The sequence below is a fragment of the Furipterus horrens genome, unplaced genomic scaffold, assembly GCF_987537825.1.
Source record: "Furipterus horrens unplaced genomic scaffold, mFurHor1.1.pri manual_scaffold_13, whole genome shotgun sequence".
Lineage (NCBI taxonomy): Eukaryota > Metazoa > Chordata > Mammalia > Chiroptera > Furipteridae > Furipterus > Furipterus horrens.
This window is the reverse complement of record NW_028327183.1, coordinates 60,207,066-60,224,727: the sequence shown is the minus strand read 5'-3', so window position 1 is coordinate 60,224,727 and position 17,662 is coordinate 60,207,066. Positions and strand designations below refer to the sequence as shown.

Genomic DNA, 17,662 nt, shown 5'->3' with positions numbered 1-17,662 from the left:
CCTTCGCGCGTTGCCTTGGCGTCGCCCTTCTGGCCAATCACGCCCCTGCTCTGAAGACACCGCCCCCTCCCTTCGGACTGCGTTTCTCATGCGCTTCAGCAAACAGGGACAGTAGCGGCGTCTGCCAAAGGAGGCTTATTTTCAGGCCTTTCACGACTGAGAGGCGCTCCATTCCTCGTGGGGGAACCTGCAGAGTAGCTCCGTTTATGGAGCTCCCTCCCCTCACTGGCGGCCGTTTTTCTTTGCATCTGTGTCCTAGGACCCACCTATCCCCGTGATAGACCGTTAGACTCTTGCGCATGTGCAAAACGGACAGCGCTCCTATTGGGTAAGCGAGGTGAGGTACGTGACCTTACGTCCAGTAAGAGCTGGCACTCTGTCCAGGGCCCTCCCCTCAACACGCTGTTTGAGGCTGGCTTCTGGTCTCGCCATCGTCCCCTTGGTATCCGCGGGAGCAAGTCTGCTCCCCTGCAGCAGTTTCCAAGGCAACAGCGGGAGCGTCGCTCTGCCCTCCGTGGAGGCCAGGTCGCATACCAAGTACTTCGGTGGAGACTTACTTCCGGGTGGTCCCAGAAGGAAACGCGGTCCAGCTGGGAAGGCCCTTCTTTGGCCCTCCGCTGAGCGCCCTCTCGTGATTTATATACCGAGTCTGACATGTCTTCAGATACCAGTACTCAATCTTTTACTTACTTTGGGGGCCAGAACTAGCAAGGTAACCTTTATTTTCAGTGTAGCTCCACAGACCATGTTTACGGGGTTAGTTTTGCTTCCACACATCGAGTGCCTGAAACATACCATTTATTCAATCCTAAAATGCATGTACCTGTCTGTTTTGGCTCCTTCTGATACCTGGGAACCTCTGGCTGCCAGCTCACGATGAAGAGCTGTGGTCTTAGTCACTGATTGGAAGGAAGCTCTGAGCAAGTCAGTAGCTGGAGCTTGTCAACTCTTCCCAGTAGCATCATTAAATCGGGCTCTTTTGTGGGGGCTTAGGTCTTTTCACAGGGACTGTGCGGATCCCCCAGAAACGACTCTTTCACCACCCACCATGTGGAGAGATCTGGGGCTCTAACAGCTTCTCCAGAGTCTCTTCCCAAGTCATCTTTTAGGTCTCTCCTCCCAGGAGACTGCTGGGGTTCACGATTTCTTAAGTTTTGCAGCATAAGCCTGCTGGGTCCGCCTCTACTTACCCTACCCCCAACTCCGTACTGACTTCCCTAAGTCAGTGACAGCTCCCTCAGTCTCATCTAGGTGTAGAATGCCATTGCCATGGACTCTTCTTCTGTCCTCTTGCTCACAGGGTATGTCTTAAACACTCTCTTCGTGATTGCAGTTGGCTTTTGAGCCAAGAGAGAGGATGGGCTGAGTTCACCATCTTGACCCAGAAAGACCAGGGACAATTTTACAGTCAAAGCCTGTTCAGGGGAGCCAGGCTGGCAGGACAGGGCTCAACATGACCAAAGGCTCGAGGGAGGGCAACTCAGGGGCCAAGACATGGGGAAGGAGGATGCCCATGGTTGCTCTCCTCATAGGAACAGAGTGGAGGCCACTGACCAGTCCTGAGTAGTGGGAGGGGTGGGTTTGTGGAGAAACTAAGGGACAGCAAGAGGCCACAGAGATGGGAGGGAGCTCAAGGAAGCAGGGAAGAGCCTAGTGGGGAGACAGGATAGGGCATCAGGCTCACATTGAGGGGTCAGGAGGGCTCAAGGTGGGAACTGGGCCCCCGGAGGAGCTTCTGTCCAAGTTGCAGAAAATGTTGCATGTAACTCTCCAGGTCCTCAGTCAGGGCAGGGAGGCAAGCCTGGGGAAAGGAGAGACGGGGCAAGAGCAGAGCACAGAGCAAGAGTCCAGGAGGGGCAGACAAGAGCCCAGGCAGAGAAAGCCAGTCCTGGAAGGGTCTTGGGGAGGGGGGTCTCACGTGCCTCCTCTCCTCACCTGAGTCTCTCCACCTTGTAGGTACTTGTGAGGTTCCTGGGGCAGAAGATGGGACTGGCTCTGCTGGCAGATAGGGAGTGGTGGTGGGGGCATGTCTGTGCTGTGTATGGCAGATGGCTGCGAAGTCTTGGATGTGATGGGACTGGAACACCCACTGGACTGGGGTCAACCTTTGGGGTCACATGTAGCCCCTGCCTTAGATTCCACAGCTTGGATCCACAAAAGCTCAACCACTAGTAGAGCTGCTGTTTGAGGCAGCCTCACCCCATCCACCCTGCCCAGGTTCCTGGCTGTCCCCCACCCACCTGGCTGCTAAGGGGACACAGGTGTCTTAACATCTCAGTGGGCCACAGACAGGCTGCATCTCTACTCTGGAGCTTCTCAAAAAGACCCAGGTCGAAGCCAAGTGCCCGCAGCTCTATGGTGATGACAGGCCCTGATGGCACGTCTGCAGTGTGCTCAGTGAAACCAGGCTGTTACCATGCACATAATTTGAAAAAGAAACCTTTATCAGGAAGCCTCCCTGGACTCTGTGGGAGGGGAGACTACAGGTAGGGACTTCCACAGTGCTGTGCAGGAATTTACAATCGATGTCTCTCCCAAGTTAGTTCCAAGTGGTAACTTCTAGCCCTTTTTTCCCAAGTAAAAAGACCATTAACATCCCTGGGAGTGAGGCCAGAGGTTGATATGGGCTCCACTCTGCCAAGGGCCGCAGGAAGCAAACCGCGCCCCCTCCCCGTGGGGAGTCTCAGGAGGGTGCCACACATGGGCAGAGACCCTGCAGAAGCAAGTAGCCCATTTTGTCTCCTTGGAGCCTGTTATTTCAGTCATCTCCTGTCAGGCCAGTGGAAATGTAAACTTTGACTTTAGTAACAACAGGAAAGGGCCAGAGCTGGGGCTCGGATGGGAGTCTGTATGGACGAGCGTTGCTGGGGGGCTGCCATCCCGTCTTCCCTGCTGCAGACCTCCACCTCCTCCACCTGCCGAGGGTCGGCCATGTGCAGGGAGCCAGGCCAGGCCCCTCTCTGCCCTCACAGCTGGTAGACTAGAGTGTGGGGTGGGGTGGTGAGCTGTCTGGATGCTGGGCCTGGCTCTACTGTGTGCAACTTACGCCCCCATATGCGCCTCAGTTTCCTGTTACGAGAAGTGGGAACGATGGCCACAGCAGCCACCTCAAAGGGCAGTTAGGGGGAACCTCGTAGCACTCAGAAAAGGGACTGGCAGTTGGCACGTGTAGGCCTTATAAAGACCCTGCCTGTCAGGGCGCTGCACATACTCTCTGGAGGCTGGAGCCCATTTTTTCTCTTCCTTTCCCCAGAAGAGAAGGCTGAGGCCTGGAGCCCAGCCACTTGCCCAAGGCCAGCACCCAACCTCCACATGACCTCTTGTTCACTGTGCCCCCTCCCAGGGAGCATGGGATGAACAGACGCCTGGGGGGAGTATTCTGAGTGTCTGCGAATCAGCCAATCTGGGTGTTTACATCCCCAATTTCCCTGAGCCACCTCCACCCCATCCCCGCACGCCCCTCCTCCCCTAAGCGGCCCCTCTTAACATGCAAGGAGTGGCCCCACCAGAGTCCCAGCCTCCCTGTCCATCTTCCTGACCTTTCTGTAGTGTGACCTCTGGGGGGATGGAGGAAGCAGTTGTGGCTAAAGCAGCAAATCTCATCACCACCTGCAGCTGGAGATTCAGGGCACACACAAGGCTTCTCCGGAGTGGATGCGCCTAGGGCCCAGCCATTTAGCCATAAATGCGTCCTTGGAAGGGGCTCATTACAGGTAGGAACGGGCGGAGTTGGGCTCTCAGGCCTCGGCAGGCTGTGGCACGGAGGCTGTGGCTGGGCCTGAGGCAGGAGTGGGCCGGTCCCCGGGAGCGCCATCTGATGAGGCCCCCGGAGGAGGCCTGGTTCTGCGCCTCCTCACCGGCTTCTCGCCCGTGTGGATCCTCTGGTGGTGGAAGAGGGCCGGGCGCTCGCGGAAGGCGCGGCCGCACTGCGAGCACACGAACGGCTTCTCGCCCGTGTGGATGCGCCGGTGGCTGAGCAGCACGGCGCCTTTGGCGAAGGCCTTCCCGCAGTCCCCGCAGCGGTAGGGCCGCTCGCCGGTGTGCAGCAGCTGGTGCTGCGTGAGGTTGGAGCTGTGGCTGAAGGCGCGGCCGCACTGCGCGCAGGTGAAGGGCTTCTCGCCGGTGTGCACGCGCTGGTGCTTGAAGAGCGAGGAGCCCTGGCTGAAGGCGGCCCCGCACAGCGCGCAGGCGTACGGCTTCTCGCCCGTGTGCGTGCGCTCGTGCTGGATCAGGTGCGAGTTGCGGCAGAAGCGGCGGCCGCAGCGCGCGCAGGCGTAGGGCCGCCCACCGGCGTGGATCTTGCGGTGCTGGCTGAGGTTGGAGCCGTGGCTGAAGGCCTTGCCGCACTCGCCGCAGCGGAAGGCCTTCTCGGCCGTGTGGATGCGCTGGTGCCGCACCAGCGAGGAGCTGTGCCGGAAGGCCTTGCCGCAGGCCAGGCACGCGTAGGGCGTCTCCCCGCTGTGGATGCGCTGGTGCTGCGTCAGGTGCGACGTCTGGCTGAAGGCCTTGCCGCACTGCGCGCACTCGTAGGGTCGCTCCCCGGTGTGCGTGCGCAGGTGCTTGAGGAGGTCGGAGCTCTTCACGAAGACTTTGCTGCACGCCCTGCATTCGAAGGTCTTCTCCCCCGGGAGGAGGCCGGGGCCAACATGGAGGGCCTCGCCCAGCTCCTCCCAGGTTGGGGGCTCCTGGCCGGCGGGGAGTGTCTGAGGCTCCTGCCAAGCCACCCCCATTCCTAGCTCCTCTCCAGTGCGACGGGCCTCGAGGTCTGGGACACGAGGGAAGGTGCTCTTCTGCAGCTCGGAGGCTCTAGGCTGCTTGCCTGGCTCTGAGTGGTCTGTGAGGGCTTCCTCTGTGGGGGGGCTGCCCGCGGGAGCCCGCAGTGGGGAGGTCAGCCTGAGGCTGACGCTGGCCTCACCGCTGCCTGGGCCTAGCAGGAGCCTTTCCCAGTAGATCACGGAGACCCCCGTGGGTTTTCTCTCTTGAGATGAGGAAATGCCCTGCCGAGCTTCCAGGCGTTTCTCAGGCTCACAGGCAGCAGTCGTGGGGAGGAACCTCGCAGGCGTGGGACAGGGCCTATCCTGGAAGGTCCTCGGCCATGCTGCTTCCCCAGAAACGTCTCTGCCCTCTGCCAGACGTTGGGAACCTGCGGGAACAGAAACAGTGGATTTCTGGGCCTTCTGACCAGGAGGAGGTGACCTGGGCAGGCCAAGTGGGTGGGCAAGGGGACCCCAATGCCTGAGTGTTGAAGCTAGAAAGAACAGATGCCCTTCCTGTAAGCCGCTCATTTGTCTCGGGGGCTCCCCAGCCTGCTGTGCTTCTGACACTCATGGCTACCTGATGCCGGAGTTTTATTCATGACCTCTGTTTACTGACTGCCTCTCCTCTAGCACGGTCAACTCCATGAAGGCAGGACCAGGAACTGGTCACTGTAAGAGCTCAAGAAACAATGAACATTGGAATGAGTGGCCCCAGAGACGAGCTGGTAAAGTAAGACAGAAGGTCTGAGGCCATACACTGTGGCTGAGGGTGGGATTCTGAGGTCTGGGCTGTCCTGGGAGTTCCCCATTTCAGGGCAGCTAAGGCTGGAGCCCGTAGGAGAGGCTAATGGTGGAAGGAGAACAGGAGGGAATCAGGAGGGAGGCAGGAGAGGACAGTGTCCTGGAGGGTGGGAAAGAGGGACACCCCCCACCCTGGAAGCCCCTCTCACCAGGGCTAGGCCTCTTGTGGGCATTCCTGGCCGCGGCCACGTCTGACCCACTGAGAACCCAGGGCTCCTCGCCACACTCCAGCTGGATGACTATACGCGGCCGGGAGGCAGAGAGTCCTGTGAGACAAGACGGGCGAGTGAGGGGCCAGCCCTGGCTCCTGACAACCAACTGCCCGACAGCTGGCCGGAGTCACAGACAGCACCCTCTGAGCAACTAAGAAAACGCGAGGGTCCCACCACGGGTCAGGGCTCCAAGGAACAGCTTAGCGGTGCCTGCGAGGAGAAATGTGTTGGCAGCACCCCAGGAGCCCAGGCGCAGGGCAGCCACAGGCGGACAGAGACACTCACCAGCGGGGGTGGGGCTGCTCACAGGCCACCAGGAGATAAGGGGTTAGCGCTGGTGGGCCAGCCCAGCGACAACTAAGCTTTCCCAAGGAGCACCCGGGGCCTTACCCAATGAGGCCACGAGTGCGAAGTTCTCCAGCATCACATGGCGGTACAAGGCCCTCTGGGCTGTGTCCAGGAGCCCCCACTCTTCCCGGGAGAAGTACACGGCCACGTCCTCAAAGACCATCAGGCCCTACAACAGTGGGCCAGAGAAGACGGATGCGAGGTGAGCTGGGGCTGTGTGACCCAGGGCCCAACTCTGCGCCAGCGGCTACGTCCCTGATCTCCCTCAGACGTGCACCATCCCCTGCAGGGCTCTGCAGGTGTGACTTCCCTCTCCAGTCTGGCCCCTTCCTGACGAGGCCTCAGATGCCTCCTAGGCCTGCCCACTGGCCACTCTAGACTAGGCTGACTGCCAACCCTGGGGCAGTCCCAGGGGTCCAGTCCAGTTATTCTCCAGCCTCTGCACAAGCTGACTCTCCCCAGTAAGCAACTGTGTGAGTCCTGGCTGTCTCCCTCCCACCACACGCCCATCTGTGTTGGGAACGCCTGGCCCTGCTGAACTTGCCTAATGTTTTAAGGCCACTCCCCCAGCCTGAAGGACTGGCTGATCCCCTCCAGTCTCCACAGGGTGAACTGAAGGATCTAGTGGGCACACAGGAGCCAGTTTCTCCCTCCATAGGCACACTCCCTCTATTTCCTTCTCACTTGGCTGCCACCTGCCAGACTTCCCAAGAACCTCAGAAACTGTCAGCAGAGTTGGTTAAATCCCCTTCTTCTACATTTGATTCCCAGGCCCTGCCTCAGCTCTGAATACCAAGACTCTGTCCCCCAAAATCAACAATTCCAGGTGTGAGAAACGCTCACAATAAAAACTGGGATACAGGACTTGAGCAGTAAAGCGAGGCCTTTATTCAGGAGTCTGCAGAGCCGGGCGCACCCTCACAGCCAGGAGAATGTGGCGCCAAGTAGACAAAGGAAACTGGTTTTATAGTCTTAGCTTCCCCACCCTGAAATTGCCACCCTAAAGTGATTATCTTTTCCACCCTGAAATTGCCACCCTAAAGTGATTATCTTCTCCACCCTGAAATTGCCACCCTAAAGTGATTATCTTCTCCACCCTGAAATTGCCACCCTACAGTGATTATCTTTTCCACCCTGAAATTGCCACCCTAAAGTGATTATCTTCTCCACCCTAAAGTGATTATCTTTCTTGCCCTAAAGTGAGAGCGATTAGCTTCCCCGCCCTAACGCAATCAGCTCCCCCTCCCCTCTCCTCCTTCCCCATTTCTCCATTACTGGTTACTCCGGAGTTACAATCTAACACGGTTATCTAAATGCCCCTTCTGTGGTTTGTAGATATGCCAGTGCCGTCAGCTCCCTTCTCAGAGACCCTCTAATTACATTTGCCCTTAAGACCCTTTAATTACATCTGCCCTTTGTTACTAGTGACTTTTTACTGGTTTGGGAGTCACTATGTCCTTGTTTCTAACACAGGTACATGTGATGCCTCCACTCTGGGGCAGATTCTTCCTGATTCTACCCCGAAACCTGCTTTCCCTTCAAATTCCTGACTTAGTGTCCAGCAGCTCCATGCTTCTGGCGCTCAGATTAAAAAAATCTGGAAGGTCTTCACTCAGGACATCCATTCACACGCCGCACCTGATAAGGCAGAGAGGTACTGGGAATTCAACCACTTTCCCGTCTCCAAAAACCCACTCTGGCCCACGTACCAGCATCACCACCTCCCTGCACCCCAACACCCCCTCTGCGTCTGCTCTCCACTCCCGAAGCAGCGGAATTGGTTAAAATTCCTAACTTCAACCAACATGTCCAAAGTCTTCCGTAGCTGGCGGCGCCCTCGGGATAGTCCACTCCCCTGCCTGACACTTCATGCATTCTGTGTTCTTTCCCCGAGCTCCACCTGAAAAGCTCTGGCCCGGAAGCACCTAGGCTGCCTCCCCTCCCAGCTTTAACACGTGCGGTGCGGGGCCCTCACCCCCTTGGCTGCAAGAAGTGGGGATCCCTCACGTACACGCCCCACTGGCCTAGGCACCAGGTCCAGGGCGCATCGAGAAGGGAAGACAAGACGTCCAGGTGAAGTCTCTTCCATAGCGGAAGGTCCGGGCGGGCGGGTGGAGTCTGGGTCACCCTCTACTTACCTGCGCGGCCGCCGACGCTGCCGCCATCAGAATCGGCGCTTGCGGCAGCCCAGCCGGGCGCCCCTGCTCTTGGCCTCAGTCTCCCGGTCCTTCAAGGGCGCAGACGCCCAGGGCACTGCCTCCGCGGCGCCGCGAAGGCTGGAGAGCAGTGGGTCCAGGCGCCGCCCGAAGGCCCCAGGGGGCTGCTCACGTTGCAGCCGAGCAACCGAGGCTGGGGGGCGTGGCCGTTGGCCCAATGGCGGGGCGGCGCTGAGCGGGCCCTGCGCCCACGCCTTCCTCGGCCCTCGCCTCGGGCTTCCAGAACCTCCTGGAAAGCCGGACCCAGCAGCCGCGCTCCAGCCCCCAGCACCGCCGTGGCCTGACTCCCTGCGGCGAAGTGACAGTCTTGTAGGCCGGAAGTCCGACCCCGGCCAACGCGCACAGGTCCAGGGCACGAAGCGGATCACGCGCAGAGCCTTCTGGGAAGAGTAGTACCAGGGTGCCTTTGGGCCACGATCATGATGATGGTGGTGGTGGTGAAACAATAATACTGACCGCTCTCAGGTGCCTGGACTTGTGCTAAGCAGGAAATAGGTATTTTCCAAGTTTCCTCCCTGGACTTTGACGTAGAGCTGACCGTCCCAACTCCCCAGGAGAGCTGGTCAGCCCCAGAGTTTCCGATTCCCTGCGCTGGGCAGGAACTTGCATTTCTGGCAAGTTCCCCAGTGATGCTGATGGTACTGACTCAGGGACCGCAGTTTGGGGACCGATGAATAAAAGACACTTAATATTACTGGGCAAAGTCTTCTTGGGGGAGATATCTTCATTTCTCGTACAGGAGAAAAGTGTCCCAAAGGCCCTTCAGGGCTGGTGGCTCGAGGCCCACGCACGGGTTACTTGCTGGACATCCCTGAGGGAGGAAATCTGGGAGCGGCCCCTTTAAGAGGAAGCGGAGCCACCACCCCGCTGTTCTTTATCTTGGCGCTCCATTTCCCAGCGCCCTTCACGTTGCCGCTTGGGCGTTGCCATGGAGAACCTGGAGGCCGGGTAGAATACAAGCCGAACTACACTGACCAGAAGGCTCCGGGGGATGGCGACGAACCTGCGCCAATCACAGCCCAAAATAATAAGTACTTCCTGTGGCTTCGTCGGTGGGGGCGGGACTTCTGGTCCCTTTGCTCTTGCCGGGTCCGTTCTGTGCGGCCTTGGGAACCTGATCGCTGCGTCCCGGCCGCTCTTCTGGCGCTTCCTTAGGACCAGCCCGGGAAGACAGTGAGCGGGATGGGCCGACCTCCGCGCTTTCTACCGGCCGTGACTCCTTTTAACAGGAGTCCCGAGCACCCGCCCTTGGTTCCCGCAGCCCCGGAGCCGGCGCCCCTCGTAACAGAGACCGGTGTCCCTGGACTCTTCTCTGTCCCCTTCCTTCGCGACTGGGGCCCAGGGTCACCCCAGGCAGGGGTTACGTGGAAAGACCCTAATTTCTGGAATGCTTTGGGCACAGGGACGGGGATGCGCAGATGCTCGAAGGTGAGGCTGAGCTGGGAGTGTTCAGGGACGTGCAGGTCGGTCTTAGGACCGGTGGACAGGAGTCAGGCCTGCAGTGGCCGCCTGAGGCGCTGGGCCTGTCATCTGAGGGAGGTGGGGGCCCCCGAAGGACTGGAGCAAAGGAGGGTGACCTGATTCGGGCGTTCACAGGCTCCCCCTGGCTGCGGAGTGGAGAACACACGGGGCAGGGGTGCGGGTGAGCAGGGAGAAAGGGAGGTCCATAAGGGTGTGACCCTAACGGACCCGGGGGGTTAACAGTGGTGGCTTGGCCGGAGTGCTGATGGAGCTGGGGGAAGGGGTTGGGTTTGGGCCTTTGAAGTTCAGCCAGCCAGGTTTTTTGATGTGGAGGGTGAGAGAGGGAAGTGGATCAGGTTGGGGTGTCTTTCAACTAGAAGGTGGAAGGGAATCGACTGCGACGGCAAGTCAGGGACGATCAGGAGGGCGACTCTGACCATGCTGAGGCCGAGTTGTCCCGCGTGGAGGTGATGGATGGGCGGCTGGGCACGCAAGTCCAAGTTATACTGACGGATTTTGCTTGGAGATGTGCAGTGGGCAGTAGCCAGCCGGTGAACTGAGGGGGGACTCCGGGTCGGATTTAGGAAGGGGCATCTTTAGGTCATGGTCAGGGCAGCTGAGGACCGGGTGGCTGGCCTGGGTACCTGGAGCGGGGGAGGGGGTGTCACAATGTCAGGTGAAGGGAGGAGCAGCCACGAGGGAAGGTGTGTGGGGGAGAGGAGGGTCCAGAAGGTGACCAAGGTCCCTAGGACGGAGGCTGAGACATATTGGAGATGCAGGTGGGATGACTGGGGACTGGGGCTGGCATTCATGGCACTGGACTTGGGGAGGAGGGAAGCCTAGGAGTGTGTGAGGGTAGTTTTGCCCACCAGATGCGGCGGGATGTGAGGTCACAGGCCTAGGTCTGGATGGGTTATTCTGAGGTTTTTTTGGTTTGTTTTTCTGCCATCTGTTGGTCTGGTTGACTTAGCTGATCCCATGACGGCAGGGCTGTGTGACCTTTGAAGACATGGCCGTGCACTTATAGCAGGAGGAGTGGGGGCCCCGGGATGAGGCTGAGATGCCCGTACCACAGTGTGATGCTGGAAAACTTGGCACTTGTGGCCTCGCTGGGTAAGGCCTCCCCCTCCCGGCCTCCTGTTCTAGGCTCTGCCTCTCCTCTTCTCTCAGGAGCAGCTCTCTTCCCACTGCTGGGCGCGGACACTGCCTCCTCCAACTACCTGCTGTGTGTGCAGAGCTGGGCTGCAGGTACAGCCTGCTCCTCTCCAGGGCGACCCAATAGCTGCTTCTGAAGACTCCCCAGAAAGGGCGCAGGGCTGGGAGCCTCAGTTAGGCTACCTGCGTTTGTCCAGATGGGTGGCGCCGCTGTGCCCGGGTTCTGCCTCTTTTCTCTGTCAGACATTTCCAGGAGTCTGACTGTGCCAGGGACTATAGAGAGTGACATGGTCAGGACCTGTGGGGACCACTGGGTTGTTCCTGTGAGACACTCACTCCTCAGAAGCTTATTTTGTAATATGTTTTCTTTCCAGTTGCAAAGATGACATGAGCTGTCACAGGCCCGTCACAGGGTGTGCTGCCCCGAGCTGGGCCGGCCACTTGTCCACCCTGACTTTCTGCCAGGACTTGCATTTTCCAAGTCGTGTGTGGCTGCCCATCTGGAACAGGGCGAAAGGCACTGGGTGCCTGATACGGTGGACGTGTCTGCAGCCACTGCAAGACAGACAGGCCAAGGGGGGCCCGGCTCTGGTGATTGTGAGCCGGGGGCAGAGGCGAGGGAGGGCTGGGCTCACATCGCACTGGGCACTTGCTGTGTCCGCTAGTGCTTTTGGCTGGGGTCAGTGGCCACATCTTACTCCCACTCTCTTGCCTTTTCTAGTTTGCCCCTGGTCTCTCCATGATGGAGGACCCCACTGCTCTAACCTCTACGTCTCCCCCATTCTCCTCATTGCCTCCCTTTGCAGGGCCATCCCACATACACGTGCTTATACGGACCTGAGCGCCAGGTGCCCAGCTGCAGCTGGGTTTTCCCAGGCTTGTGCACACTGCTCTCTGTCCCCCTTCCCTGTCACAGAAGTCCTGGGGCCTGCCTGTAGTGGGTTCTGCCTCTCTCCCTAGCCTGAACCCCACCCTTGCATTTTCGAAGGTGCTGTGGCCTTGCCTCCCGTGGCTCTCCGGGGCTCAGTCCTGCACCGCAGACTCCACCACACCCAGATTTGATCCTATAGACTCATCCCTGAGTGTGTCAGTGTGTCAGACAGGCCTCTGGGAAGGGGGCTGTCCCCTCCCCACAAAGCCTTGCCACGTCACCAGCATTTCTCTGCTTTCAGGTTGCTGGTGTGGAGCGGAGGAAACCCCTCCTGAGCAGCGTGTTTCTGTAGGACTGTCATGTTCAGGACTGTTAAGGTCAGCCCCAGTGGCATGTGTGGCCTGGTCTTGTATGACATATTACACCTGGCTGGTCCCAGGGAATACACCTGAGGCAGAAATCATGTGGGAGGGCTTCTGGCTCAGTGCAAACTCTCACCAGCACCAGAAGGAACAGTGGAGACAAACCCATCTCACATGCAGGGAGTGTGGGAAGATGTCCTGGACAACCATGACCTCCCACAGCTCCAGGCCACCCACAGCGAGGGGGAGTCACGCAGAGGCCCTTCCTGCCCAGGGTCGCAGGCAGCAGCAGCAGCAGCAGCAGCAGCAGGGAGTCCACACCGCACAGAAGCCCTTCAAGTGCAGCAGCTGCGGGAAAGCCTTCCTGAAGGCCTCTGCGCTCCCTGACGACCTCGTAACTCACTAAAGACAGACCCTTCAGATGCCCAGAGGTGGAAATGCCCCCAAGGAAAACTTCACCCTTCTTCATCTCCAAAATCACACTGGAGAAACATCCCACGTGGGTATGGAATGTGGGAAGGCCTTCAGCCTCCTGTTTAAACTGAAAAACTTCGCAGTTGCCGTGACTGTGGGGAAGCGTTCAGCCGCAAAGCTGTGCTCATTCAGCACCAGAGTTCACACTGGAGAAAGGCCTTTCGAGTGTGGCCGCTGTGGGAAACTCCTCACTCACACGTCGTCCGGCACCAGAAAGTGCACAACAGAAAGAGGCCTTATCAGTGCCGGCAAGTGTTCAGCTACATCTTCGACTTAGTTGAGCACCAGGAAACATACACCACAGAAGACTTAGGAGTGTAACAAGTGTGGAAATGCCTTCATTAACAGCTCCCATCTGGGCTGGCACCAGAAGGTTCACAACACAGAAAAGCCTTTTGGCAAACACCCAGGCTTGTTCTGCATCAAAGGAGTTGGACTGGAGAGGGACCCTGGGAGTGGTAAGCCCTCCAGCCTCGTTCCACAGCAGCGCGTTCACACTGGAGAATGGCCTTGTGAGTCCTCCAAAGGTAGGAAAGCCTCGTTCAAAGCTCTGCCTTCATTCTGCACCAGAAAGTTCACAACAGAGAAAGGCCTTCCAAGTGCGGTGGATGCGGGAAACCCTTCAGCTACAGCTCTAACCTGGGTAAGCTCCAGAAAGTTCCCACTGGAAAAGGCCCTCTGAGTGCAGCCCGTGTGGGAAGGCCTTCAGCGAGAGCTCCACCCTCCGTCAGCACCAGAGAGTTCACACTGGGGAGAAGCCTTGTGAGTGTAACAAATGGGGAAAAGCTTTCTGCTACAGCTCAAACCTCTGTAAGCACCAGGAGGGTCACATTGGGAAAGAGCTCTGGGCGCAGTGGACACAGGAACGCCTTCTGCCAGAGCTCCTGTGCCACACGGCCCCAGAGAGGTCACCCCAGAGAACGGCCTCAGGTGTGTGGCAAATGTGGAGGCACAAGCTGGAGCTCTCTCCTTCTTCACCAGAGAAGGACTCGCTCCGAGACAGCCTTTGTGAGGAAGCCATCAGCCAAAAGTGGGAACCTGGGTGCTCTGGCTGGTGTGGCTCAGTGGATTGGGCGCCAGCCTGTGGACTGAAAGGTTACTGGTTCGATTCCCAGTCAGGGCACGTGCCTGGGTTGTGGGTCAGGTCCCCAGTTGGGGCTGTGAGAGGCAGCCAATCGCTGTTTCTCTGGCACATCATGTTTCTCTCCCTCTCTTTCTCCCTCCTTTCCCCTCTCTCTAAAAATAAATAAAACCTTTTAAAGAACATAAACAAAAGGGGAAACTTGCACATCCCAATACCCCTGCTGGTACACTGCCTGCGAGTGCCAGGAACGGGGGAAGCTTGCAGGGGCTACACTGTGTAACCTGTCCTGGTGCTCTGCCAGGTCATGCTACTGCTAGCTGCCATCACCTCTGCCAGCTGGCAGGCCCCCAGAACATGTGCCTGTCACAACATACTCAGGGCAGGCAGAGCTGTGTCCTCTCCTTCCCTGCAGGGAGCCATGAGTGACCGGTGCCCTTTGGAGTGGCCTCATTTTCCACCTCTCCCTTGTCCCCAGTGGTTCAGGCGCCCTGATAGTTCTAGATCTGGGGTCTGAGGATTTTCAGAGGTTTCCCTTCTTTGTAAGCATTGGCGAGGCTACAGGTGATACCAGGAGAGCAAGGAATAGCCTGCTCTCTCGTTTAACCTAATTTGCCCGGTGGCCCAAGGCCTCCTGGGACAGACTGAAGGTCTCTGGGTCACATCTCGTGTCTGGAAGCCAGGACTACCAACTGGGCCGAGCTTTGGGAAGCGGGTATTCGATGTGGCAACCTCCAGTGCTTCCTGGGCAGCTTCCCTTATTCCTGGTAATGTACCACATTCCCAAGGGCTGTTGAGGGGCCACTGTCTGCTGGGACCTGCCCATAAGGAAGTCCAGAATCATAGATGGCTGTCACTAGATAGGAGATGTGCAGCGGCCAGGCAGAACCATTAAGTGGGTGCAGAAACCGTGGGTTTGAGGTCCGGGGGTCAGGGAGACTGGCCGATGGAGGAGGTACTGCAGCTGTGGCACCTGAGCCACATCTGCCCACTCACAAGAGTGACTGTGCCCGACTTCACATTCCATGGCATCACATGGGGAGCCTGAAACCGGCCATGGTGGAATTTATACCACGAAAAAATAGCAAGCAATAGCTTGCTGCGAACAAAACCCTGAGAAAAACTGACGTGCAGTGTTTGCCAAATTAGCTGACAGCAACCTTGGCCACAGAAGAGACAGCTCTGCAGGTTTGGGGACATCCTGCACACCTCATCTTGTCCCCTAGAACAAGTGTAGATGTCCCTTCAGCACAGGCACCACAGGCAGTGACCTGCCCACCACCAGAGCACAGCACCCAAAGGCGGTGTGGATTCCTGTAGCCTCCCTGTGCCATTCACTTCAAGGCCATCGCGGCATGGGCGGGGACTGAGAAGAGATGCAGCCATCAGTGCTCCAGGTGAGTGTGGCAGCCATGGTCTTCATTATCTGCTGGTTTTTGCTGCCACTGAGGCAGGGCTGTCCCCAGGTATAAGGGTCAGAGATGGCATAATCAGTATGGTTGTCACCCCATTTTCTGGTTTTCTAAGAGGAATGAAAGATCCATATTTTTTATGTGAATCCTTTTGATTTTATTCATTTATTTTTCAGTTGCCATTTATTTTATAAATATTGAAAAGTATTTCCCAAAAACTTACATACAAAGAATACAGGTATATATGCTGCATATGTGTTCCTAGGCCAACACTTGGGACTCTCAGAAAATACGCAGGCTGCCGAGAGCCCTGGGTCCCAGACCATGAAGGCTCTGACCCAGTGTGCCCCATAGCAAGTCACATGGGCAGTGGCACTCAGGATGAGTCTCTTCCCCCAGTTCCCTGATGCTGATCACATGAGAGGTGGCATCCCAGGCAGGATTGTGGTCAGCCACACATGTGGCAGGTCTGCCTAAGCTCTCCCCAGTACCCCGAGATATGAGGGTGCCCCTTGGACTCAGACCACCCCTTCTGGGTATAATAACTATCTTCCACCAATATAGGGTACTTGGGATCAGAGTTAAAGCCCAGTTGAATCTTGGGGCCTCCAGCCTCCAAGCAAAGGGATCATCAAGAGCTCAACTCCACCCTGGCTGGTATGACTCAGTGGATTGAGTGCTGGCCTGTGAACTAAAAGGTCGCCGGTTTGATTCCCAGTCAGGGCACGTACCTGGGTTGCGGGCCAGGTCCCTGGTTGGGGGTGTCCAAGAGGCAACCACACTTTGATATTTCTCTCCCTCTCCCCCTTCCTTCCCCTCTGAAAAGAAATAAAATCTTAAAAAAAAATTAAATTAAAAATGAAGAGCTCAAATCCCTGTACCTGTATGCTCAGCTATGGTTCAGTAGACACAACCCTGCTCCCAGGGCATGAGCGACATCTTTTACCTGCCTCCTGCTCTCCCCACTAGGGCTCTGCACACCAGTCGACTTATTGGAACCTTAGTGTTTCCCTGGTGATGCCAGGACATAACAAACAGGTTTTCAAGAACTAAAGAGAAGTCTCCAAGACATGTTAAGGGGAGGACATGCTCGTGGTGGAGAACAACACAGGCCACAGGTCAGGTACCAGGGGAGAGACCAGCCTGCTGCCACAGGCCCTCCCCCACCTTCCTTGTACTTGCCAGGACCGGTCCTCCATGGGTCTCCATAGAGCTGTCCTGTCCACCAGACGGGTCTCCTTTCAGTGTTCAAGTTGTGTGACCATGTTGTGTGTTGGGGGTGGAGGCAGTAATTCTTATAGGGAGTCTTGGAAAACTGCACCTCAAGGTGGACAGGCAGGGACGGTCTCACTGGAAAAGCTTGGTGGCCCCACAATCAATGCCCATGATGCCAGTTCCAGAGCTGACGAGGGGCAGCTGGCAGAAAACTTTTGCAGGACTGAGGTGTGACAGAGAGGACAGAAAAGCCACAGACCCTGACTGGGTCACCCTCCCAGAAAATAACTGAGCTTGATGTGATCTGCTAAACAGTTTATGGGGTTTATGAACCTGGACAATGGACATCAACGTCTCAAGGAAAAAGCTGTCGGGGTTGTTCATACAGCAGCCGGGGAGAAGGGGGAGCAGGTCTCGGGCCAGAACCAGGGCCTGAAGCGCGTCCCACGGGGAACACCGGGCCTGATCTGGTGAGGACGGAACCGCGTCCCAGCAGAAGCCTCACCAGGCCTCACTAAGGAGCCCACTGTTGCTGAAAGAGGTATGGGACCTGGCCTTGGAAGGTCACTGGGCCTTGCAACACCAGACTGGGGTGGGGGGGCTGATGGATGTGATCTAAGCACTGGGCACACGACAGGGGACCCCAGTCTGTCCTTACCACCACCTCCATGGTCCCCTGACGTATCTGAGAACGTGGGCTCTCCTGCTGGAAGTGCGTTCTCCCAAGATCCATGGGTCTTTGGAAAGTGTTTCTCTTCCCAGCGGTCCTTAGACTGGACACCCCAGCACCCATCTGTAACCACAGCCTCCAAAACCCCATTCTCAGGCCCTTCCCTGGTCCCGACCACCGCTGCACCGCACCCTGGACCCGGAGGCCAAACTGGAACTCCCTGTGTGTTCACATGGGCATGTGTCTGTCACCTCGGCTCGCAAGTCTCCAGACAACTGGCACGTGACACCTACAAAATCCAACCGCTAATCTTCTCCAAAACGTCCTCCTGCCAACCTCCGATCTCCGCGGGCAGCGCCTCATTCTTCCTAAATACTTGGGATAGTCCTCCATTCAGCCCCTTGCCGGCAGGAACCTCTCCGGAATCTGACCACTTCCCCCGCGCCCCGCTTCTGCTCTGCACAGGCCGCCATCACCACCGCCCTGAGAAATGTGCAGCAGCGTCCTCCCGACTCTCCCCGATCTCAGCCGCCCACCGGAGCGGGGCTCCACCTCCCGCTCCCGGTTCCCCGCAGTGGGGACAGGCCCTTCCCGAGCGCTCTCCCCTCCGTCCGCGCACGTGCAGAT

The 17,662-nt window shown here is 57.7% G+C and overlaps 1 protein-coding gene and 1 long non-coding RNA gene across 2 annotated transcripts; one reads left to right on the top strand and one right to left on the bottom strand.

The window, feature by feature from the left end:
- Window positions 1–3,466: 3,466 nt before the first annotated feature.
- LOC149995736 (uncharacterized) lies at window positions 3,467–8,348 on the bottom strand. The gene is made up of 4 exons (XM_090261040.1): window positions 8,257–8,348; window positions 6,161–6,287; window positions 5,708–5,824; window positions 3,467–5,143 (listed from the first exon to the last, which is right to left on the bottom strand). Exons 1-4 carry the CDS (start codon window positions 8,281–8,283, stop codon window positions 3,738–3,740), a joined length of 1,677 nt encoding a protein of 558 aa, XP_090117166.1. The 5' UTR covers window positions 8,284–8,348; the 3' UTR covers window positions 3,467–3,737.
- Window positions 5,501–6,982, top strand: LOC149995737 (uncharacterized). Its single transcript, XR_016507850.1, has 2 exons — window positions 5,501–6,320; window positions 6,890–6,982. It is a non-coding gene; the product is annotated as an uncharacterized LOC149995737 (long non-coding RNA).
- Window positions 8,349–17,662: the final 9,314 nt, after the last annotated feature.